General features: G+C 49.7%; 1 protein-coding gene across 1 annotated transcript in view; it reads right to left on the bottom strand.

Annotated features, from left to right (window-relative positions):
• LOC117356530 (calpain-2 catalytic subunit-like) overlaps positions 1 to 24,664 on the bottom strand; it is a 128,990-nt gene that overhangs the window by 18,100 nt on the left and 86,226 nt on the right. Inside the window, exons 13-15 of the mRNA XM_033935860.1 lie at positions 24,458 to 24,494; positions 22,943 to 23,008; positions 17,355 to 17,412 (exon numbers count right to left, since the gene is read on the bottom strand). Coding sequence (XP_033791751.1) covers positions 17,355 to 17,412; positions 22,943 to 23,008; positions 24,458 to 24,494 — 161 coding nt within the window. The remainder of the gene's footprint in view (positions 1 to 17,354; positions 17,413 to 22,942; positions 23,009 to 24,457; positions 24,495 to 24,664) is intronic.

Below are 24,664 nucleotides of genomic sequence, written 5' to 3'. Positions count from 1 at the left end.
CTTCGTAGTTTCCTTTTCTGAAGTTAAAGGTTGTCGCTATGGTTCTCTTTCCTTTCGGTATTCCAACCTCAACCTTGAACTTGATCATATTGTGATCGCTGTTTCCCAACGGTCCCACTACTTCTACTTCCTTTGCAGGTCCTCTTAACCCATTTAGGATTAAATCCAGAGTGGCATTTCCTCTCGTAGGTTCTCTAACAAGCTGCTCCATGAAGCAATCTTGTGTAGCCTCCAGAAATTCTGTCTCCCTAGCGCATCTTGAGCTTCCAAGACTCCAGTCTATCCCGGGGTAGTTGAAGTCTCCCATAATAACCGTGTTACTGCTTTTACATTCTCGCTTCATCTCGGCTTCCATTTCTTCATCTATATCTCCAGTTTGCACGGGTGGACGATAATATAGGCCCAGCTTTATTTCAGGCCCTTTCCTTCCCGGTATTTTAACCCATAGCGATTCCAGCTTGTTGGTCGTCTCTGCTGTGTCCATTCTTGTCGATTGTATGCTTTCTTTTATGTATAGGGCTATTCTGGCCCTTCTGGCCTGATCTGTCCCTGCGATAGAGCTTGTACCCCTGCAGTGCTGTATCCCATTTGTTTTTTTCACTCCACCATGTTTCAGCGACACCAATGATGTCTATGTCCTCTGCATTGGCCATGACTTCTAATTCCCCCATTTTATTTCTTAGGCTCCTTGCATTAGTATATACGCAATTTAGATCCTGGTATTTCTTTATCTTCATTTCCTTTCCTTGTGCTTCGGTCCTTGGTTTCTTTTCTTTTGTTACAATCTTCCTAACCTCCTCTTCTGGGTTAGTTGACTCCTGTAATTTGTCCCTTGTTTCTTCCCAGTCTTTTTTCCCCTCAGTATATTCATGGGATACTTTCTTCCGAATCATCGACACTTGGTCAACTGTCGGCTTTCCCCTTCTTCTTAGTTTAAAGTCTGTTCTATTCCTCTCCTGATGTTATTTGCTAGAAGTCTAGTTCCCGCCGCGCTCAGGTGCAGTCCATCTCTCCTGTAAAGCTTGCTCTTGCCCCAGAACATTGTCCAGTTTCTCACGAAGTAGAAACCTTCTTCTTCACACCATTTCCTCATCCACGCATTTATTGATTGTAGTTCCTCCTGCCTCTTGACATCCGCCCTCGGTACCGGTAGGATTTCTGAGAATGCTATCTTCTGGGTCCTCATCTTCAGCTTCGTTCCCAGGATCTTGAACTGTTCTATCAGCGTGCTTCTCCTGTAGTCTCTCCTACTGACATCATTCGTCCCGATGTGGATCACTACTGCGGTCTCTTCTGTCTCCGCTCCTTCCAGGATCTTCCCAATTTTGTCTACGATGTCCTTTGTTCTCGCTCCCGGGAGGCAGGTCACCAGTCGATCCTCTCTCCCTCCTGCTATGTGGCTGTCCACATGCCTCAGGATTGAGTCTCCCACTAGGATCGCTGACTTTCCCTTCTTCATTTTTCGCTTCGGTCTCAGGTCAATGTCCTCGGTGTGCTGCACTCTTTCTTCTGGGCATCAAATAGTCAGTTCTTCTCTCTCATGTGGTATTCCTCTGTGGGTGTCTTCTATGAAGTCATCTGCTTCTTGTTCTCCCTTCCATGTTGGTCTGAAGGTCTGAAGGTCGTTCTCTTCCACCTTTCATCTGAAGGTCGTTCTCTTCCACCCTTTTCCTGTATGCTTCCTCAATGAATTTCTCGAGTTCTTTGACTTCCTCCCCAATGTGTCTCTCACTCATGAAGTCCTCAGCTGTCCCGGTTGGGTCCTCGGTGGTGTAAAGTCCTTCTAGCTCTTGTATCTTGTCTTCAAGTCGCTTGACTTCTTTCTTCAAGCTTTTCAGCTCCTGACACCGACCGCATGCATATGACTGTCTCCCCGAGGGGAGGTAGTCATACATATGACAGTCTGTGCAGAACACTGGAAAGCTCATCTTCTGCCTTCCCTCTACTTCCATTGTTGTTCCTACTTTAAGATAACAGTTAACAGATAATGTGTGACCTATAAGTGCCCTCTGTAACTGCTTTGTGTCCTCTCTTTCTGCCTACTGCTGGTGTCCTCTCTCTCTCTCTCTCTGCCTGCTGCTAGTGTCCTCTGTTGCTGCTGGTGTCCTCTCTCTCTCTTTTTCTGTCTGCTGCTAGTGTCCTCTCTCTGCCTTCTTGTTGTCCTTCCCTGGTGTCCCTGGGTGTAGCGATGGCCCTTCGCAAAGGCGCTCTCGCTAAGGCGAGCGCCTTTGCTGCTCGCCTTCGCTGCGCGCCAAACGGCTGCGCGCCATTGGCTCCGCCCCTATCAAGGGGGAATTCGGGCTCTGACCTCACTGACGCTTGGGGTGGGTGGAGCTAACTCTCGCCGCTGCCCCTGCTCTGGCTCGCTTCTAATTCCCTGCCTTTTATCTCCTGCCTCACTCCTGAAGTCTCCTTACCTCCTCTCTGCCTTCTGCCTGCTTCTCAGCCGGTGTTCAGGTCAGCTCTTGTTTTGCTGAAGCACAGTGAGGGAATTCCAATAGTTTATTCATTTGTATCCCACTTTATACAAAGTGGGTCACAACAAGTACATACATGGTAATATAAACAGCCAGTTATAAAACGGGAAACTCAAGTCCCGTATTTCATCTTTATTTCCCCCCCCAAAAAAAAATTCTTTATTCATTTTTTCATCTTACAACAAGTACACAATATTACATCATTTAAAACTTTTACACATCACTTGAATTTCTTTCTATTGTCATCGTAAATACATAAATTTATTCCCTCTCCACCCACCCTTCCCTCAAATATTTCAATCAAAAATATCATATAAATATTGTATTCTTATTTATTTATTCTTATTTATCTTGCTAAACAAATACTTTTTCATTAATCATTTTAAAACTACTCAAATTTCTTTGCTGGCATATATATGATGGTATCACATTCCATTCCTGTGGACCAATACGGGAAAACACTCGCCCTACTTACTTTTAGCTTTAAGTGTTTCACTATTGGAATGTGTAAATCATCACGATCAACAGAGCGCAACTTTGGGAGCGAAATATTTGGCAGAATACTATCTATCAAATACCTTGGTGACGACTGATTTACACAAAGATAAACCATCAGCAACATATATCTCCTGAACTTTATGCATCCATGTCATGCTGCGCCCATGAGCCCGAAAGTCACACCCACTGGCCAGGGCTCACTTGAGCTTCTCACCACATCTAAAGTGCACCTCTGCAATTGAGCACTTGCGTTTACACACCCCTTGCACACGTACATTCACAGAATACTAGCACTTTCACAGGTTAAGTGTACGCTAACCCCCAGATTCTATATATGGTGCCTAGATTGGCATGCTCCTGAGATGGGTGCGCAAATTATTTGGTTAACAAGCCAATTAACGCCAATAGCTGGGTACTAGCAACCAATTACTGAAGTTTCAAGTTTAATAACAATTTGATATACTGCCTATCAGTCTTCTAAGCAGTTTGTACATAATAAAAACAGTAAAATAGGGTAACATGCATTAAAACATACAGGACCTACTGGAACGATAGGATTAAGGTAAAAAAGTACATTATAAAATAGGAAAGAGAACCATATAGGGGAAATACAAAAGGAAGGGGGATCTCATCTGATAACCAAAGCAGAAATGTAGATAATGTTTCAAAAGGTAAGTGCATTAGGGGTTGAATGCATCTTTAAATTAAGTTAATTAGTATCTATTAAAATTTGCATGTGCTTCTGGCTACGCGCTATTCTATAAGGCATGGTGCCTTACTCTACTTGTGCGTAATTCTAAGGGGGGAATGGGCATGTTGGGAAGTTTGGAAAAGAGGCATGCATACATACAGAATACTGCCTCAGTGCGCTTAACTTGAGTGCCATTGTTTCCACCGGGTTTCAGCTGGCGTAAGTCTGGTGCTCAAAATTGCAGTATGGGATTCAGCTCTTAAGCACGATTCTACAAAGGGTGCACTCCCTTTATCCCAGGACAAGCAGGCAGCATATTCTTAACGCATGGGTGACGTCACCGACGGAGCCCCGGTACGGACACTTTTTACTAGAAAGTTCTAGTTGGCCGCACCGCGCATGCGCGAGTGCCTTCCCGCCCGACGGAGGAGTGCGTGGTCCCCAGTTTCTTCGTTTCCGCGGAGTGAAGAAGACGCATGTGGTTTCAACGGCCGTTGAAAACATCCTTCTTGCCTTCCCGCTCGCGTTTTTTTCTCGTTTTTTCTCTTTTTCCCTCTTCGGGTTCTCTTTTTTCTTCGATTCAAAAAAAAAAAAAAAAAAAAATCTCTCGATTTTCTCTATTTTTTGAAACCGGCCCCGGCGGGGCCTGTTGTCACCATACAGGCCTCCGGTTTTGATTTTGCGGAAGCCGTGTTTCCCTTCATGCCACCTCAACCGGGCTTTAAGAAGTGCCAGCGATGTGCACGCCCGATCTCCCTCACTGACCCACACAATTGGTGCTTACAGTGTTTGGGTCCAGAGCATCGGGCTGACACCTGCACCCGCTGTGCCACTCTTAAGAAACGTACTTCAAAAAATCGGCAAATCCAGCAGAACATCCTTTTCGGTACCGGATCTGCTATGGAACCTGCCGCGACGTCGACGGTACCGCAAAAGACGGCACTGACCACTTTGACGACGCCCGATCCTTCCTCGGGGTCACTGGCACCAGGTAAGCCAGCTAAGAAGCCTTCCACCTCCCTTGAGCGCCCACTTGCCACAGTGGCGACGCCGGTCCTCCCGGCCTCACGCCGACCCCGCAAACGCTCCGCCCCGATCTCGGTGAGTGCCTCGTCATCGGCCTCCTCATCGCCAGGGCGTGGAGCAGCACCTATGGAACCGAAAAAGAAAAAAGCGGTACCGGTGCCACCCCTGGATGACCACATCGCGGCCATACTCCAAGACAAATTGCAGGAACAGCTACAGCAGCAACTCCAGCACCTGTTACCGACCCTCTTGGCACCACTTCTTTCGGTACCAGACCGGCCCGAGCCTCGCACCATCCCGCCGGTGTCCACCCCCTCGGTGCCACTCAACACTTCCATGCCAGTCCTCTCGGCTGAACCACCCCGTTCTCATCCTGTGGTACAGACCCGCTCTGAGGTCGATCCTCCTCGGGACCAGGAAGGGCACCGGTCTCCCCGGGACCCAGAACGGTACCGCTCTTCCCGGGACCGGGATCAGCACCGATCTTCCTCTCCCGGTACCGTCTCGATGCGCTCTGGCAAGTCTCTTTCTAAGACCCGCCACACCGAGCCTCCCACCCCGACATCTCGGCGTGCGCACACTGATATCAGGGACCCGGACTTATGGGAAGAATCCCCACCCGGTACCGAGGAGGACGCATCGTCCACAGACGAGGAACCCTCAGTAACCGATACCGCTTCCAAACCTGAGCAATCCTCTTTCACCAAATTCCTCAGGGAGATGTCGGCGGATCTTTCTATTCCTTTAGAGTCCGACTCCAAAAAGTCCCAGGCCTTTCTGGATGCCTTAGACTTTGAACAACCTCCCAAAGAATTCCTCAAGTTACCCGTCCACGACATACTGCGGGAAACTTTTTATAAAAATTGGGAGAATCCACTCACTGTCCCCGGAGCTCCTCGTAAACTTGACAGCCTATACAGGGTCATCCCAATTCCGGGTTTTGACAAACCTCAATTGCCCCATGAGTCTCTCCTAGTTGAGTCTACATTAAAGAAAACCCAGGGCTCCAGTGTTTATGCCTCCACCCCTCCTGGCAGAGAAGGCAAAACGATGGATAAGTTTGGCAAACGCCTTTATCAAAATGCAATGCTAGCCAACCGGGCGAATAATTACACATTTCACTTCTCATTTTATATGAAACATCTCGTACAACAACTATCCGCCCTACAAAAATACATCCCTGAGCGCAAAGTCCCACTCTTTCAACAACAAATTTCCAGCCTCCTTCAACTGCGGAAATTCATGGTGCGCTCTATTTATGATTCATTTGAGCTGACCTCCCGAGCGTCTGCCATAGCTGTTGCCATGCGACATCTGGCCTGGTTGAGGGTATCTGATCTTGACATCAACCACCAAGACCGCCTAGCTAACGCACCCTGTCTTGGGGATGAACTTTTTGGGGAGTCCCTGGATTCAACCACCCAGAAGCTCTCAGCACATGAAACCAGATGGGACACTCTGGTAAAACCTAAAAAGAAGGCTCCACCTGCTCGTCCTTATAGACCACAGTCCTCTTACCAGCGCAGGTTCTCGGCCAGACCTCTCAACCCGCCCCAACAGCAGCCTCGCAGATCTCGTCAACAACAACACACTCAGGCTCGCTCTCAATCTCACCAACCTGCCAAGCCTCTCCCTCCGTCAAAACCTTCTCAGCCCTTTTGACTCCTTTCTCCAGGGCATAGCCAGTCTCCCACCATCATTACCTCTTCCTCAGCCAATCGGAGGACATCTCCAACTCTTCCTCAACTGTTGGGAGGTCATCACATCAGACCTGTGGGTCCTGAACATCATCCGCCACGGCTACTCTCTCAACTTCCAGACTCTCCCACCAGACAATCCTCCAATAGAGTCTGCGTCTCACTCCTCCCAATCCCGTCTCCTCCTAAGGGAGGTCCAATCCCTCCTTCTTCTCAATGCCATTGAAGAGGTTCCCACAGACCAAAGGGGTCAGGGATTCTACTCCCGCTACTTCCTGGTTCCCAAGAAGACAGGAGATCTTCGTCCCATCCTAGATCTCCGGGACCTCAACAAGTGTCTGGTCAAGGAAAAGTTCAGAATGCTCTCCCTGGCCACGCTTTATCCTCTTCTCTCTCAACACGACTGGCTATGTTCCCTGGACCTCAAAGAGGCCTACACTCACATTCCAATCCATCTGAATTCACGTCGCTACCTCCGATTTCAGATACAGCACCGCCACTATCAGTACAAAGTGCTACCCTTTGGCCTCGCATCATCGCCCAGGGTGTTCACCAAGTGCCTTATTGTGGTGGCAGCCTTTCTCAGGTCTCACAACCTCCAGGTGTTCCCCTACTTGGACGATTGGTTGGTGAAAGCGCCTACGTCTCCGCTTGTGCTACAAGCCACTCATCACACCATCTCTTTCCTCCATCTCCTAGGGTTCGAGATCAACTACCCCAAGTCGCATATGCTTCCCACACAGCGACTTCAATTCATTGGAGCAGTTCTCGACACCACTCTGATGAGGGCATTTCTCCCCTCCAACCGACAACGGACCCTGCTCCACCTCTGTCGTCAAGTGCTCCTTCATCACTCCATCCCAGCCCGATAGATGATGGTCCTCCTGGGCCATATGGCCTCGACGGTCCATGTGCTTCCTCTGGCGCGACTCCACCTCAGGACACCTCAATGGACTCTTGCCAACCAATGGTCACAGACCTCAGATCTTCTTTCTCATCCCATCTCTGTGACATCGTCTCTTCAGCAATCTCTTCAATGGTGGTTGAACTCCTCAAATCTTTCCAGGGGTCTACTCTTTCATCTACCCCCTCACTCCATGATCTTAACCACAGATGCCTCCCCCTATGCGTGGGGAGCTCACCTGGGGGATCTTCGCACCCAGGGACTCTGGACCCTGGACCCTTCAGGAGCGTCAACATCACATCAATTTCCTGGAACTCAGAGCCATGTTCTATGCTCTCAAAGCCTTCCAGCACCTTCTCTACCCTCAGGTTCTTCTCCTGTGCACAGACAACCAAGTCGCCATGTACTATATAAACAAGCAAGGCGGCACCGGATCTCCCCTCCTCTGTCAGGAGGCCATCCGCATCTGGACCTGGGCCACGGCCCACAGTCTCTTCCTCAAGGCTGTCTATATCCAGGGCGAACAGAACTCCCTGGCCGACAATCTCAGCCGCATCCTTCAGCCTCACGAGTGGACTCTGGACCCTCCCATACTCCGCTCCATCTTTGCTCAGTGGGGCACTCCTCAGGTGGACCTCTTTGCAGCTCCTCACAACCATCAGCTGCTCCAGTTCTGTTCCAGACTCTTCTCTCCTCATCGTCTGGCTCCGGATGCATTCCTACTCGACTGGACGGATCGGTTCCTCTATGCCTTTCCTCCACTGCCTCTGATGTTGCGGACGCTATTCAAACTCCGCAGGGACAGAGCCACCATGATTCTCATCGCTCCTCGGTGGCCTCGCCAACACTGGTTCTCCCTCCTGCTCCAGCTCAGCTCCAGGGAGCCCATTCCTCTTCCTGTGTTTCCTACTCTACTTACGCAGCAGCATCAGTCTCTACTACATCCCAATCTGTCCTCGCTCCACCTGACAGCTTGGTTTCTCTCGGGCTGACCTCTCCAGAGAATCTGTCTCAGCCTGTCCGTCGTATTCTGGATGCCTCCAGGAAACCGGCCACCCTCCAATGTTACCATCAGAAGTGGACCCGGTTCTCCTCTTGGTGTCTGCTTCATCATCACGATCCCACTTCATTGGCGGTGGAAACTGTGCTGGACTATTTGCTCTCGCTCTCCGACGCTGGCCTCAAGTCGACCTCAATCAGAGTCCACCTCAGTGCCATCACTGCGTTTCATGAGCCTATCCTCGGAAAACCTCTTACGGCTCATCCCCTGGTTTCCCGGTTCATGAGAGGCCTCTTCAATGTCAAACCACCTCTGAAGCCTCCTCCAGTCGTCTGGGACCTGAATGTGGTTTTATCAGCACTCATGAAACCTCCGTTTGAGCCTCTTGCCACAACTTCACTCAAATTTCTTACATGGAAGGTGCTTTTCCTCATTGCCATCACCTCTGCCAGGAGGGTTAGTGAGCTGCATGCACTGGTTGCCGAACCACCTTGTCACTGTTTTTCACCATGACAAGGTGGTTCTGCGTACCCATCCTATATTCCTTCCCAAGGTGGTCTCGGACTTCCACCTCAACCAGTCCATTGTGTTGCCTGTCTTTTTCCCTAAGCCCCATTCTCATCCTGGGGAACAGGCGTTGCACACGCTGGACTGTAAGCGTGCCCTTGCTTACTACCTTGACCGTACCAGGGCTCACCGCTCGTCTCCTCAGCTCCTTTTGTCCTTCGACCCTAACCGTCTAGGTTGTCCTGTCTCCAAACGGACGTTTTCCAACTGGCTTGCTGCCTGCATTGCGTTCTGTTATGCTCGGGCCAGTCTCTCACTGGAAGGTGCTGTCATGGCCCACAGGGTCAGAGCTATGGCTGCTTCTGTGGCTTTCCTCCGTTCCACGCCCATCGAGGAAATCTGCAAGGCTGCCATTTGGTCCTCAGTTCACACATTCACTACTCACTACTGTCTGGATACCTTCTCCAGACGGGATGGGCACTTCGGCCAATCTGTGTTACACAATTTATTTTCCTAATGGCCAACCATCCCCCCTCCCTCTCTGTTAGCTTGGAGGTCACCCATGCGTTAAGAATATGCTGCCTGCTTGTCCTGGGATAAAGCACAGTTACTTACCGTAACAGGTGTTATCCAGGGACAGCAAGCAGATATTCTTACGACCCACCCACCTCCCCGGGTTGGCTTCTTAGCTGGCTTATCTTAACTGGGGACCACGCACTCCTCCGTCGGGCGGGAAGGCACTCGCGAATGCGCGGTGCGGCCAACTAGAACTTTCTAGTAAAAAGTGTCCGTACCGGGGCTCCGTCGGTGACGTCACCCATGCGTTAAGAATATCTGCCATGTTTAAATAAAGAGTTACAAAAAAAAGAATATCTGCCTGCTGTCCCTGGATAACACCTGTTACGGTAAGTAACTGTGCTTTATAGAATTATGTTCAGCACCAAATTTTTCCCAAGATGAATTTAATAGAATATCCCCCTGAGACAGTGCTAGCAAAGTGACTAAAGCACAGTTACTTACCGTAACAGGTGTTATCCAGGGACAGCAGGCATATATTCTCACATGTGGGTGACGTCATCTACGGAGCCCCGGCGCGGACAGCTTTTCAAGCAAACTTGATTAAAGTTTCAAGTTTGCACACTGCACCACGCATGTGCGTGCCTTCTCGCCCACTAGAGGGCGCATCCCACCTCGTGGTCCTCAGTTCCATAACTAGCAAGGAAGCCATCCCCGGGGAGGCGGGCGGGTTGTGAGAATATATGCCTGCTGTCCCTGGATAACACCTGTTACGGTAAGTAACTGTGCTTTATCCCAGGACAAGCAGGCATGATATTCTCACATGTGGGTGACCTCCAAGCTAACCAAAAAAGGGCAGGTGGGAGGATGGCAATTTAGGAAAACAGATTTTGCAAAACTGACTGGCCAAACCGGCCGTCACTCCTGGATAAAGTGTCCAGACAGTAATGAGAGGTGAATGTATGAACCGAAGACCAAGTGGCAGCCTTACATATGTCCTCCATCGGAGTGGATCGGAGGAAAGCTATCGAAGCTGCCATCGCTCGGACCTTGTGCCCCGTGACTCGACCCGGGGGAGGAAGGCCAGCCTGAGCGTAGCAAAAGGAAATGCAAGCGGCCAACCAGTTAGACAGAGTGCGCTTGGAAACTGGATGCCCTAATCGATTGGGATCGAAGGACAAAAACAATTGAGGAACCTTCCGATGAGGCCTGGTGCGTTGAAGATAAAATGCCAACGCCCTCTTACAGTCAAGCGTGTGAAGCGCCGTCTCGCCAGGATGGGAGTGGGGCTTCGGGAAGAACACAGGAAGGACAATGGACTGATTGAGGTGGAAGTCAGAAACAACTTTAGGTAAAAACTTAGGATGGGTGCGGAGAACCACCTTGTCGTGATGAAAGACTGTGAAAGGGGGGTCCGCAACCAAGGCTTGCAACTCGCCGATCCGCCTGGCGGAGGTGAGGGCAATTAGAAACACCGCCTTCCAAGTCAGAAATTTTAAGAGGGACTTGTTGAGTGGCTCAAACGGGGGTTTCATCAGTTGAGCCAGAACCACATTCAAATTCCACACGACAGACGGAGGCTTAAGAGGGGGACAAACCCTGAGTAACCCTTTCATGAAGCGTGTCACCAAGGGATGGAGTGACAGAGGGCGTCCCTCCAGAGGTTGGTGGAAAGCAGAAATCGCACTGAGATGAACCCGCACCGAAGTGGTTTTCAAGCCGGAGCGCGACAAATGAAACAAATATTCTAAAACCGAGGATACCGGGACTGATACCGGATCCAGGTGAAAAGACGAGCACCAGGTGGAAAACCTGGTCCATTTCTGCGCATAGCAAAGCCTCGTCGAGATCTTGCGGGAGGCTTCCAACACCTCCTTCACCGATTGAGACAGGTCCGGAGGAGTCAGGGAACAAGAAACCAGGCTGTCAGGTGCAATGACTGCAGATTGGGATGTAACATGGATCCTTGACTCTGAGACAGCAGAGAAGGAGAGACAGGCAGGGGGAGAGGCTCTCTGGCACTGAGCTGGAGCAGCAGGGAGAACCAGTGCTGACGCGGCCACCGAGGTGCTATGAGAATCATCGTGGCCGTGGACGATTTTAGGTGTACCAACGTTCGCATGATCAGAGGGAACGGAGGGAATGCATACAGGAACCTCCCTTCCCAGTCGAGTAGGAAGGCATCCGCTTCCAGACGGTCCTGCGAGTACATCCGAGAACAATATAGTGGTAGTTTGTGTGTCTCCGGAGAGGCAAACAGATCCACCTGTGGCGTTCCCCAGCGAGCGAAGACCTCGCGTAGAACTGCTGAGTGTAGAGTCCACTCGTGCGGTTGCAGAAGTCGACTCAGTTTGTCCGCCAGGCAATTCCGTTCTCCTTGGATGTAGACCGCCCGGAGGAAGATGTTCCGGGAGGTCGCCCACTCCCAGAGGCGAAGAGCTTCGGAGCAGAGGGGCCATGACCCCGTTCCTCCCTGCTTGTTCACATAATACATTGCCACCTGATTGTCCGTGCGGACGAGGACCACCTGGTCCTGCAATATGTGAACGAAGGCTCGAAGTGCTAGGAAGATGGCTCGCAGCTCTAGCACGTTGATATGACACTGACGGTCTTCTGACGACCACAGGCCCTGCGTGCGAAGACCGTCGAGATGGGCTCCCCACGCGTACTCCGAGGAGTCCGTGGTCAGGACCTTGCGAAAAGGCGGAGTGCGAAACAATAGCCCCATGGACAGATTTGAAGAGTCTGTCCACCAACGCAGCGATTTCCGCAAGGGCGGAGTTACCAAAATGAGGCGAGACGCCGGGTCGCACTCCTGGCGCCACTGGGACGCGAGGGTCCACTGAGGGATCCTCAGGTGTAGCCTCGCAAACGGCGTGACATGTACCGTCGAGGCCATATGGCCCAGCAGCATCATCATGCGCTTGGCCGAGACCCTCGATAGTTGGGAGACCTGGCGGCTCATCCGTACCAAGGCTTCCAACCGCTGGGTCGGCAGGTAGGAGCGGAGGCGCACCGTGTCCAGCACCGCACCTATGAATTGAAGAGACTGCGACGGTCTCAACTGAGACTTTGGAAAGTTTATCTCGAACCCGAGAGTTTGCAGGAAGGCAATAGACTGTCGGGTCGCTGAGATAACCCCCTCCCTGGTCGGGGCTTTGATGAGCCAATCGTCCAGGTAAGGGAACACATGGAGTCCACGTGACCTGAGGGCTGCTGCAACCACCACCATGCACTTCGTGAATGCTCGTGGGGACGCGGCCAGGCCGAAGGGCAGTACCCTGTACTGGAGGTGGAGGTCCCCCACCTGGAATCGTAAGAATCTTCGACAGGCGGGGTGCACCGGAACATGGGTGTATGCTTCCTTCAGGTCGAGGGAGCACATCCAGTCCCCTTCCCCCAAGAGGGGGTACAAAACCGGGAGAGATAGCATTCGAAACTTCTCCCGGGCCAGGAATTTGTTGAGCTTCCTGAGGTCCAGTATGGGGCGCAGGTCCCCGGTCTTTTTGGGGACCAAAAAGTAGCGGGAGTAAAACCCCGTACCCCACTGGTCCTTGGGGACCGGCTCGACCGCCCGAAGCTTCAAGAGGGCTTTGGCTTCGGTTATAAGGGTCGGTAGCTGCGAACGGTTGCAGGGGACTAAACTTGGGGGACTGTCTGGCGGCGAGGACACAAAGTTGAGCGAGTAGCCCTCGGAGACGATCCGGAGCACCCAAGCGTCTGAGGTAATCCCGGTCCATGCCTCCCGGAAGAACCGAAGACGGCCCCCGATAGGAAGGGGTTCCTGAGAAAGTGCGGAGGGGAACCCGCCCCGTCCGCTCAGCCCGTCAAAAGGAAGGCGCTGGCTTAGAAGGGCCCTGCGCCGGGGCTTGGGGTTGTCCCCCTCTGCCTCGCTGAGACGGACGTCTCGGAGGCGGTCTCGAGAAAGCCGGGGTCGACTTCTGAGGGTATCGGCGCGGCGGAGGCCGAAAGGGTTTCTGCGGCGGGGGCCTAGGTTTGGGGCGGACCAGGGATGCTAGAGAGCGCTCCTGTTCCGACAAGCGCTTGGTCGCCGCATCCAATGGCTCGTCGAATAACTCGGACCCCACACAAGGCAAGTCTGCCAGGCGTTCCTGCAGGTTTGGGTCCATGTCGAGGGTGCGAAGCCAGGCCAAGCGGCGCATGGCCACCGCGAGGGCCGACACCCTCGAAACCAGCTCAAAGGCGTCGTACACTGCATGGAATAGGTACAACCGCAATTGAGACAGGTTGGACATAAACTTGTCGAATCCTGCTCTTTGGGAGTCCGGTAACGAGTTCCGATATTGAGGAAGGTCCTTCACCATACCACGCAAAAAGGAGGAAAAGGTGAAGGCGTAGTTTAGAACCCTGGTGGCCATCAGGGAATTTGAATAGAGGCGGCGGCCAAACTTGTCCAGGGTCCGCCCCTCCCTGCCTGGTGGAACCGCCGCAGAAACCCGTGAGGGCTGTGATTTTTTAAGAGCAGACTCCACCAGAAGAGACTGGTGTGAGAGCTGCGCCTTATCGAACCCTTTAGGGGGAATCGTCCTATACTTTGATTCCATTTTTGAAGGCACAGACGTGACTGTAAGAGGGTTTGACAAGTTCTTCAGCCAGGTTTGCAGAAGGACACTGTTGAGAGGGAGTCTAGGCACCTCCCTCGGAAGAATGGGGAGGTCCTGTTCCTCCAAAAACTCTTTGGAATACCGAGAGCCTACCATCAGGTCAATCCCCAGGGCTTGGGCCATGTCCTGAACGAAGGATGAAAATGAGGACGGCCTAGCCTGGGGAGAGGGGGTTCTCGACCGCCCCACCGAGGAGAGGGGGGAGGCCTCATGGGAATAATGAGGATCCCTAACCGATCCCGAATCCCAGGATCCCCTCTCGAGGGCCCTCGAGGGGGAAGGGGAAGTTGTCCTCCTCGCAGAACCCTTGGGTGAGGACCCCGGGGTTCGTGGGACACTCTCCCGTTTCCTCGGCGAGGCGGCCCGGGAAGACTTCCCATGGGGTGAGCGGAGGAGCCTCGGGTTGTCGAGGCGCAACTCCGACACCTGCAACGCCTCGCCCCCGAACGACAAGGAACGGTCGCGCCGAGGCGAGCCTCGGGGCCGCTTAGACTTCCTCGATCGACGCCCCGTCCGAGGTCGCGTCGAGGGCGAGGTGTGTCTGGAAGACCCGGAGGAAGAGGAGGAAAGACGGCGCACTCTGCGCAACTTTTCTTTGGGCCTTACACTCCGCTCAGGGGGTTCCCCCGAGGTCGAGGTCCGGGGCGGGGCCGAGACCGAGGTGAACGGGGTCCCAGTACCCGAGACCGAGGTCGCCGAGGCCGGGGCTCCCGAGGGAGCCGAGGCCGGGGCCTCCGAGACCGAAGGCGTCCAGGCCGAGGTCGAGGCCGCCGGAACCGCAGCACGCTGCAACACTTCCAGGGCTCCCGACAGCTCCGATGAGATCAGAGCTCGGAGGAGATCCTGGAAGGCCGGAATCCCCACGAAGGTGGGGAGTTCCGAGTCCGGGGCACACTCCCTGGAGGGCGACCTCGGTCTCGAGTATTCCCTCGGGGTGTGCGGAGTCGAGGTCCGATGCGGGGCCGGGGTCGACCCACCCGCCTTGGCCTGACTCGAGGATGGCTTCTTTGCTGAAGGGGATGGAACAGAGGACTTACCCGAAGCTTGCTTCACTGACGACGCCTTCGAGGAGGAGGGCCGAGGCGAGGCCGAGGCCCCCGAGGACGCCGAGGCCGAGGTCAAGGCCGGGGCCGAAGCCGAGGCCGACGTCGAGGCCTTAGGCGGCGCGTCGATGGCGAACAATTCGGCCATTCTTGCCTTACGGCGACGGAGGGCCCTGTTTTGGAAGGTAGCACAGCGATCACACGAGTCTGTCGGATGTTCGGGCCCAAGACAGACAATGCACCACCGGTGAGGGTCAGTGATGGAAAGCAACCTCTCACACCGGCTGCACTTTTTGAATCCCGTAACAGGACGGGACATCCACGAAGAAAAAGAAGAAGGCCGGGAACGTACCGACGTCCCGCGGCCACGGCTTCCGGGAGCCCCCGGAACCCGACGAAAAACGAAAGACTTTTTTTTTTTTTTTTAAAGAAACGAAAGGAAAAGAGCACCGCGAACTAATTCGAAGGGAAAAACAAACTAAACGCGGCAGCTAGAAGGCAAAAACACTGGAGCTCAGATCCACAGGGCTTTCTTGCTCCGCGGAAAAATTTGAACTGAGGACCACGAGGTGGGATGCGCCCTCTAGTGGGCGAGAAGGCACGCACATGCGTGGTGCAGTGTGCAAACTTGAAACTTTAATCAAGTTTGCTTGAAAAGCTGTCCGCGCCGGGGCTCCGTAGATGACGTCACCCACATGTGAGAATATCATGCCTGCTTGTCCTGGGATAAGAGCTATTCTGTAAGGTGCATGTAGGTGGCATAGAGAGTCAGTGGCATAGTAAGGGGGGAGGATGATCCGCTCTGGGCGCCATCTTGGTGGGGGGGCAATGGCCCCCCCATTCTCTTCTCCACTCCCCCACTCCTTCCCGACCCCCAACCCCGCCACACACAAGGGTCCCTGCCCTTCCTTTCCCTCGTACCTCTTTAATTTTTGCGATGCAAGCAGTATCACAAACTTGCTGCCCGCATCGCTGTCAGCTCTCTCTAATGTCACTTCTGGTTCTGCACCTAGGAAGTGATGTCAGAGAGAGAACCAACACAGCACGGGCAGCAAGTTCGTAATGCTGCTCGTGCTGAGAAAATTAAAGAGGTTTGGGGGAAGGGAAAAGGGGGGCGTGCGCATCAGGGTGGGTCGGGACGGAACGGGAGGGGAGGGGTGGAGAAGAGGGTGGGGGAGGGGCCCCACCAGCCCGGGCACCACTCACCCTCGCTACGCCATTGCAGAGTGTAAATGTAAGGGGGGCCCTTTCACAAGGGCAGGCAGGACACAGCCAGATCTCTCACTCATGTTTATTTAAGATGTTTATTTTAAAAGATTTGATATGCCACTCCTGCATTTTACTGACCTAAGCGGTTTACAATGTATCAAACTAAAATGAAATTAGGTACTTGAGAAAAACTACCCTGTAGGCAGTTTAAAAAATACTGTCCCACCCCGCACTTAACCACGGAAAACCTTCCCCGTGCCATTCTCTGAGGGAAAAATCAGAGTACAAATGGGCCCAGCCACTGACCCTCAAGCCCTGCTTTGAAGAATGCTGGTGTGGAAGGACTGAGGTTGAGATGGACACTAAAGAATGACAGTCTCTGGTATCCAGAGCAGATATTGTGATGTCATAATGCCTCATTCCACCAATGCCTAAGAGCCAACCTCATCAGTGATGTCACAATGGGTTCATTATCCTACACTTGACTCACATAAGAATCAGTATGAATGGGCACAGCCACTGACCCTCAAGCCTTGCACCGAAGAATGCTGGTGTAGAAGGACTGAGGCTTAGATGAACACTAAAGAATGATACGTGATGGTTTCCCGCGGTTATTTGCAGGGACAGGGACAAATTCTTTCCTCATGTCTATACTTACGGACTGCAGTTATGCCAGGTCTATGGCTGGTGTAAATGTGAAACTCGCTGATACTGGGTTACACTAGTTTTCTATAACGGAATCTGGGCAGCCAAATGGGTGAACCTAGACCATCCCAGGCCCACTCAAATGTATACCACTGGTAAGAAAGTGTCTATTTTTTAGCCTATGTTAAACATAGATACTTAATATGTCTTTCTAAAATACTAAGGGTAACCCAGCAGAAATAGAGGCTAGATTGAAGTTTGGGAGCTGCTGTTCATGTATATTTGTACAATGTGTGAATTTAAAAACAAGCTATACACTTAGTGATTTTACTCATGTTCTGCCCAAAAACATGTCTACACAGAGGTTTGCAAGTGGTATCCCAAGAAAACACTAAACCAAGTACGGATTCAGTGTGAAGTCAGTCCCGAGTCTGAGGCCAGAGATGCTCAGCACCCCCCCCACCCCCAACACACACACAAACAAACTCACACTCCATAGAAAGGGGAAAGACTTACGCTTGGAGAGCACTTTTTCTAGAATGACGTGAAGTTCAAAGGCAGAAATTTCAGCATCCTGTAAAGAGAGACAATAGAGAGAGATGGTTGTAATTCAAGAGGGCATTTCTTAAAAAAAGCTCTTGGAACAGGAGACAAAGCTAGAGTTTGCCCCTTATCTACAAGAAGATATGGCTGAAACCCAGTGGTGTACCCAAACATTAATTTATTTGGGGGGAAGGGCATCCTGTTTTATTTTTCCCTCTACCTCCTTCCCTTTCATCCTCCCCTCCCCCCTATGCAAACATTAATATTAAAAATACCTTAGCTGGCAGGGATCCCCCGAGTCTCACCAGCTGAAGAAATCCAGAACTTGCCCTATGTCAACTAAAGTATGGCAGTCGGCAGCAGCATTTAGAGTTACTGATGCTAGCATTTCAAGCATGCTCAGTTCTCATCAGCAGCTCAAAAGGCTGCTTATTGCTGGATCTTAGCTATTTTGGGGGTAGGCTCTGAATTTCTTCAGATGGCAGGGCCTATCAGGTTTATGAATGGTGAGCTCGAAGCAAAAGTGGAGGGGCCAGGCCCACACATGGCTACAGCTCTGCTGCAATCTCACTTGATCTTCTGTCCAATGCTGTTCAGCCTATTTTCCTGGTTATTCAAGGATGGCAGATAACATGACTGCCCCTGGGCCAAAAAACAAAGTACAACTGACTGTGAGTAAACATCCTGTAACTAAACGTCAAGAATGAGGCAAGAAATGTAGACTTGGGGAAGTTTCAAGTAGCCAAACAAAAGCTAGAGAATTCCTCCTGTCAGTCTTACCTTCACGACCAGCCCCCCTCCCTGTAGCTGATCCATATCATATTAAACATAGAAAAATGAGGTAGATAAAGACCATATGGCCTATCTAGTCTGCCAAACCATGTCGTCTACTATCCCTTCGAGATCCAATGTACTTGTCCCAAGCTTTCTTGAATTCAGATTCACTTTTTGGGCCTGATTCTGTAAATGGCACCCAAGCATGCCTACATTAAAGGCATCACTCTGCATAGTTGTCAATCAACTGCTGGATGTCCTTTATAAAATCACACCTAGTGATATCTAGGCTCACTTAAGTGTCGCTAGGCATCCTAGAGGCAAGTGCTGGTATATTACGCCAGGTTTTACCAGGCACCTAACTTAGATGTCTAGTGACGCCTAAGTCAACCACGCCTATTCTCCGCCCCTAACCATGCCTATTTAATCAGGCAACAGAGGGCATTTTGACTTAGGTGTTGCTAGGCGCCACGTGGATATCCTTAATTAGTAATAAAAAAATTGTTTTTTTTTGTTTTTTAAATGGTGTGATCAATTACCACACCATTTAACTAATTAAACAACAATTTAGTTGCGTGTGAATTTTAGTTAGATGTTGCTAGGCGTCTGTCATGCACAAAAGTTCTTCATCCCCTAACCTGTACTATTCCTTAGCATTAAATCTTAGCCATCAAATTCCAGACTATTCCTCAAGCTTCGCTAGGTCCTTTCTCATGTTATCCACACCATCAGGGGTGTCTACTTTATTGCACATTTTGGTATCATCTGCAAAGAGGCAAATCTTACCAGACAGCCCCTTCAGCAATATCGCTTACAAAAATGTTAAAAAGAACAGGCCCAAGAACCGGACCTTGGAGCACAACACAGGTTAACATCACTTTCCTCAAAGGAATCTCCATTCACTACTTTCTATCGCCTTCCACTCAACCAGTTCCTGACCCAGTCTGTCATTTTGGGGCCCATACTGAGGGCACTCAGTTTATTAGATGTCTGGTGGAACAGTGTCAAAGGCTTTGCTAAAATCTAAATATACATCTAGCACTCTCCCTCTATAAAAATGCTCTGGTCACCCTGCCAAAGAAATTGATCAGATTTGTCTGACAAGACCTGCCTCCAGTGAATCCATGTTGCCTCAAGTCATGTAATCCACTGGATTCCAGAAACTTCACTATTCTCTGTTTAAAAGTGTTTTTCATTCATTTGTTTACCACAGAAGTAAAATTTAATGGACCGTAGTCTCCTACCTCTTTCTTACTTCCACTTTTGTGGAGAGGGACATCTGCTCTTCTCCAGTCCTCCGGTACTACTCCTGCAGTAATCTAAGGAAATACTTTTTTACAGAAAGGGTAGTAGATGCATGGAAGTCTCCTGGTAGAGGTGGTGAAGACAGAGACTGTCTGATTTCAAGAAAGCCTGGGATAGGCATGTAGGATCTCTTGGAGAGAGGAAGAGATAGTGGTTGCTGTGGACGAGTAGTCTGGATGGCCTATTTGGCCTTTATCCGCCATCATGTTTCTATGACTCTAGAGAAGCATTGAAAAGATCAGCCAAAAGAGCTGCTAGAACTTCCCTAATTTCCTTCAGTACCCTCAGATGTATGCCATCTGGCCCCATCGCTTTATCCACCTTTAGTTTAGGTAGTTCCTTTTCACTTGATCCATACCACCCTTCTCCCTAACCAGTTCTTACCAGTTTCTCTCTCTCCCCCTCATTCTCTCCCATGCGCCTAATTTTTTCTTCCTCCTTTCCCCCTCTATACTCTCTCTTCTCTTTGTAATTTTTCCTCTCCTGCTCAGCCATACTTTGACTTTTTAATATTTGGGAGTAGGATGTTTAATAGCTCTCTCCCTGTTCTACCCCTTACAACCTCTTAGCCTGATCTGCTTCTCACGTCCACCTGACCCAGCCCTTCTTTCCTCTCCATTCACCAACAAGTTCCTTGCACCTTCCATGAAGGTTCGGGTCACTCATCCCTTCACTGTTTCCCCCTCCCCACTCTCCTTTGCTGGTGAGACTTCGTTTCAGTGGGAGATTTAACTCATCTCCCGCAGGCTATTCTGCTCTCTCTGACTCCAGATACATCCCTGTGTTCTGGGACTGGTCTCGCTTCTCCTGGTACTTACAGATTCCAGGCCAGTGGGAGGACATATCATCAACATGGCAGCATGTAATCATATTACACTGTGTTCTGGTTTGCTTACCTGATATTGCTCCAACAACTGAGGAAAAAGCATCCAGCTTGGGGAGCAGAATAGATAGCTGGCTGGGGAATGGCTGCAGAGATTTGCCAAAAAAAAGATGGGAACAAGGATTCAGCAACTGAGCAGGAGGGAAGCCCCAGGGAGCCAAATCAGGAAATGCAGAGTTTGTGAGGCAATATGTCCCTTGCTCCCTACCCCAATAGTCCATCATTCCTAACTTCTGTGGGATATAATGGGGAATATATGCATTTTTTGTGAAGAAAGTGAACTGTGTTACTGTCCACTCCCCCCTCAGCTCAGTCTCTGACTTAGCCCCTCTCAATATCATAGCAGCCCAAAGGGAAAGCTATTTTTAAAAGTGGGATTTTCAGTTCATGGTACTGTATGCCACTGCAACCTCCTCTCCTTTCCCCTCCTTCCAATAACTTATTTACCACATTAATTCGAGGGCTGGAAGGAAAAGCAAATATCAGCTGCCCCCACAATTGACTCAAACTCCTCTTATTGACCTACAAAAGTGTATTTGCTCTGCAGCTCTTCAGTATCTCTCCTATCTCCCCACACTCCCCCCCCCCAATCGGATATGTCGCTCTTATCTGTACCCTTCTCCTCTACAGCCAATTCCAGACTCCTTTCCTTCTACACTGCTGCACTATATGCCTGGAACAAACTGCCTGACTCCATCTCTGACAGTATTTAAATCCAGACTCAAAGCCCACTTCTTGAAGATGCTTTCAATTCCAAACTCCAACCCACCTTCTAAGCACCAATATCTGCCTTATCAGTCCCTCTGTAATTCCCCCATCTGAGCACTGTGTATTGATACATCTTCTTGTCCAGTTTGTCTGTCTTGACTAGATTGTAAGCTCTTTTGAGCAGGGACTCTCTTTTCTATGTTTTGATATACAGTGCTGCAATATGTCTAGTAGCACTAAAGAAATGATTAGTAGTAGTAATAACTGACCCATCCAATAATCTATTTCCCAGCCACTGCTAATTGGGATGGGCCAATTGGAAGGGGGAAAGAGCATAGCTGTTAAACATATTTTCAAATCTTTATCTGTTGCTTAAATCTATCTTTTTTTCTCTCTGCTTTCTGCTGATTTTCTCTTAGTTTCTTCTCTGCCTCTCCTTGCTGCGGCAGCAGGAAAGGCCTTTGACTCCCAGCTCAGGCCCCTGGAGAAGGGAAAGGAGCAGAGTAAAGCAGTAGGAAAAGCATTAATAGCCCCCTGCCTTTAGTGATAGCTGGTGGCAGCCTAATGTGCAGCACTGGAATCACTCAAACTTAAACAAACCACTCCGTCACATCTGGATATGATGGGCCAGCTCAAGTTATGGTCCAGGTGAGGCACTGGTTCAGGCTACCGCTGATAAAGGGTGCCAAGTTTCCAGTCTGGTCTACCTTCAAACTCCTAGAGGGATAAATGCCTAGAGATGCCAGATTTCCTCTTTAAAAAAAAGAGGACACCTGACCCTGCCCTGTTCCACCTCCAACTCTGCCCCATTCCACCCCCAGCCAAACCTTCCGTCTCCTTCCCTGAGGTCTGGAGGGCCTCTGCGCGTGTGTAGACATCAACACGATAACATCACGCGTATGAGAACACACATATGATGGTACCGCATTGATAACCAAACAAGCAAAAGAGGGCCTCCAGATGCAGCCCCGAGCTCAGGGTCTTCCAATGCTCGGACAAACTGCCAAGCACCCAGACAGTCCTCTAAAAAGAGGACGTTTGGGTTTTCCCGAACGTCTGGTAACCCTATAAATGTCAGACTGAGGTTTTGGTGCCCTTTATCACAGGTACCCTGAGGAGAGGAGGGGGAGATGTTAGATTACAGGTTGCAGGGGGAGGGGATGCCAAAGCAAAAACTGGCTCACGTTGTCAGTCCCTTGAGCCGGCTCTGGATGACACACAAATGATGAATGACATCACAATTTGGTTTTTGACATTAGATTTTACATATTCATAGCCAAATAAAACACCAATAGCAATGGGCTTTAGTTTTTCAGTCTTCTTTATGAGACAGGGGTGTGGCGGAGTAATTCTAGTCTTACCTTTGAAATTATAATAGGACTGTAGAACTGCCCAAGGAGTGTGGGGCGAGGTAGTCAGAAGCATATCTTGAGGAAACAGAATGAGTGTTCTCCTTTAGGAGTGCTGCCGGCCACTTTCTCCCCCAGAGGAGCTTGCCACAAGACTTGGCAACCAGAGGATGGGATGTGGGAGTAAAGTAGGGACCCCACAGGTAATATCTCCCTGATAAGAGCCAAACAGGAGAGGAATATAGAAAGCAATTTTGTGGGAAAGAATAAAAAGATCAGCAGCTAAACAATAGAGGAAAGAATGCTATATAAGTAGCAGGGAAGTGGGAGAATTAAATTAAGAAACAAACAGAAGAGAAAATGGGAGGAGGAAAAGTGAGTGGCAGATAAAATGGTACCTGCTCACAAGTCTAAGGGTGCATGGAAAGAGAAATTAAAAAACAAAACAGGTTAGAGTTCCCAGAGTCATTCTGGGATCCACAGCGGTCAAAACTCCTGAAAATTTGAGATCTCTGTCCAGTGTCAGCCTGGATTTTACTCACCTGCCCAGCTAGCTGTGCAAACAGTTTTCTGAAGTTAGGATCAATTTCATCTTCCTCCACATCAGGCTGGTAACAAAAACATATGAAGAAAGGAATATCAAGAGGCAAAACAGAAGACATGCAGCGGCACCAAGCAACTGCATACAAAACCTGCCCCATTAGCTGTATCCAAGGAGGGGGCAGGATTCACAGAAATGGGGTCTTGAAACACGCACAGAGGAAATGAGCAGGAAAACCAGACCACTCTGCCACTGATTCTGGGTGATCTCGGGCATATTATTCAGTTGTAATTGGTATTAAGAAGTATTATGCTTATATTGGTCTTTCTTTTGACTCACTTTCTGAAAGCTCTCAAATGGAAAAGAAACTAACTAATTTTGCTAATATATTTCTGCGTTTGCTCATGTAGGTTATAAAATAGTGATGGTTAAGCACATGTCAATAGATAAATTAGGCATTAATTGACACTAATGTGCAGCTACATGCGTAAGTGCAATTAGTTGTAATTTTATAAGCTCGGGGCTCCTTTTACAAAGCCATAGAAATCCACTGAAGCCAATTCAGTTCCCATTCACTTCCGCAGCTTTGTAAAAGGGGCCCCTTAGAGCAGACATTTTTTTGGAAATGTAATGCAAGGAGGGTGTAGATGTTGGAGGGGCAGGGGTGATCAGGGGCGTGCCTGGACATTTTCCACTTCAGCCACATTTGCTACCATCAGATCCAATAGGTGCAACAGATTTGGGGGCCATTGACAATTTATTGCAATGATTAGACACCATTATCCATTGAAAGTACACTTATTCATAGGGGGGAGGATATAAAGTTATATTAAGGTTCGATCAATTGATAATATTTATATGATATTTTTGATTAAAATATTTGTGGGAAGGGTGGGAGGGGAGGGTATAAATGTATGTTTTTAAGATGAGGTTAAAAGAAATACAAGTGATGTTTACAAGGTTTAAATGATGTAATATTGTGATCTTGATGTAAGATGAAAAAATGAATAAAGAATTTGGAAAGATCCATAGGTGCCTTGCCATTCCACCTAATTCATAAGTGCATTCATCTCCTCCACCACCTGCTGGCTCTTGGTGCTACCCCGACAATTCACAGAGGCCACTGGTGCCATGTTGTCCAATAGCACCCTTACTGCCTTGTTCCAAATCAGAAACAGAAAGGCTGGCAGAGTTAATTGTATGGCATTTGTTCCAAAGGTTGATGCGAATAGTCCCTTCCCCACTTCTTTTTGTGCTGGATTACTTTTTCCTTTCTGTTGTGGGCCTGAAAATTGTTGTGTAAAGAAGGGGGATGTGCCTAGAAATCAGTTGAAGGGGTGCAAAGCTGAAGGTTAGGCTAGAGTGCTAATCCCCTAACACTGGCCCTGGGTGTGAGCATGCATACAAGAGAGAGGTTATGCGAGTGCCTAAAAAAGAGAAATGTGTGTATGAGGAAGGCAGGCAAGAGCAAGGAAGGATGTGCTGGGCACTCAGAAAGGAGATATATGAGTGTTACCTCATCAATATTTGCCACAATCTCATCATCTACAATTCTGTAATTAGAAAGGAGATATTACCTGTTAGTAACTGGCCAATAAACAAACAAAATAAAACAAGAAACTAGTTTCTAAAGAGACCATTGAAACAAAACTATTACATGTTCTCGCAGGGTTTCCACAGCTGGCATTGTGCTTGTTGCAGGTTTCTGGGTCTCGCTGCATCT

Source organism: Geotrypetes seraphini, chromosome 3 (genome assembly GCF_902459505.1).
Source record: "Geotrypetes seraphini chromosome 3, aGeoSer1.1, whole genome shotgun sequence".
NCBI lineage: Eukaryota > Metazoa > Chordata > Amphibia > Gymnophiona > Dermophiidae > Geotrypetes > Geotrypetes seraphini.
Note: the sequence above shows the minus strand (reverse complement) of the source record. Positions and strands in the feature narration are given on the sequence as shown.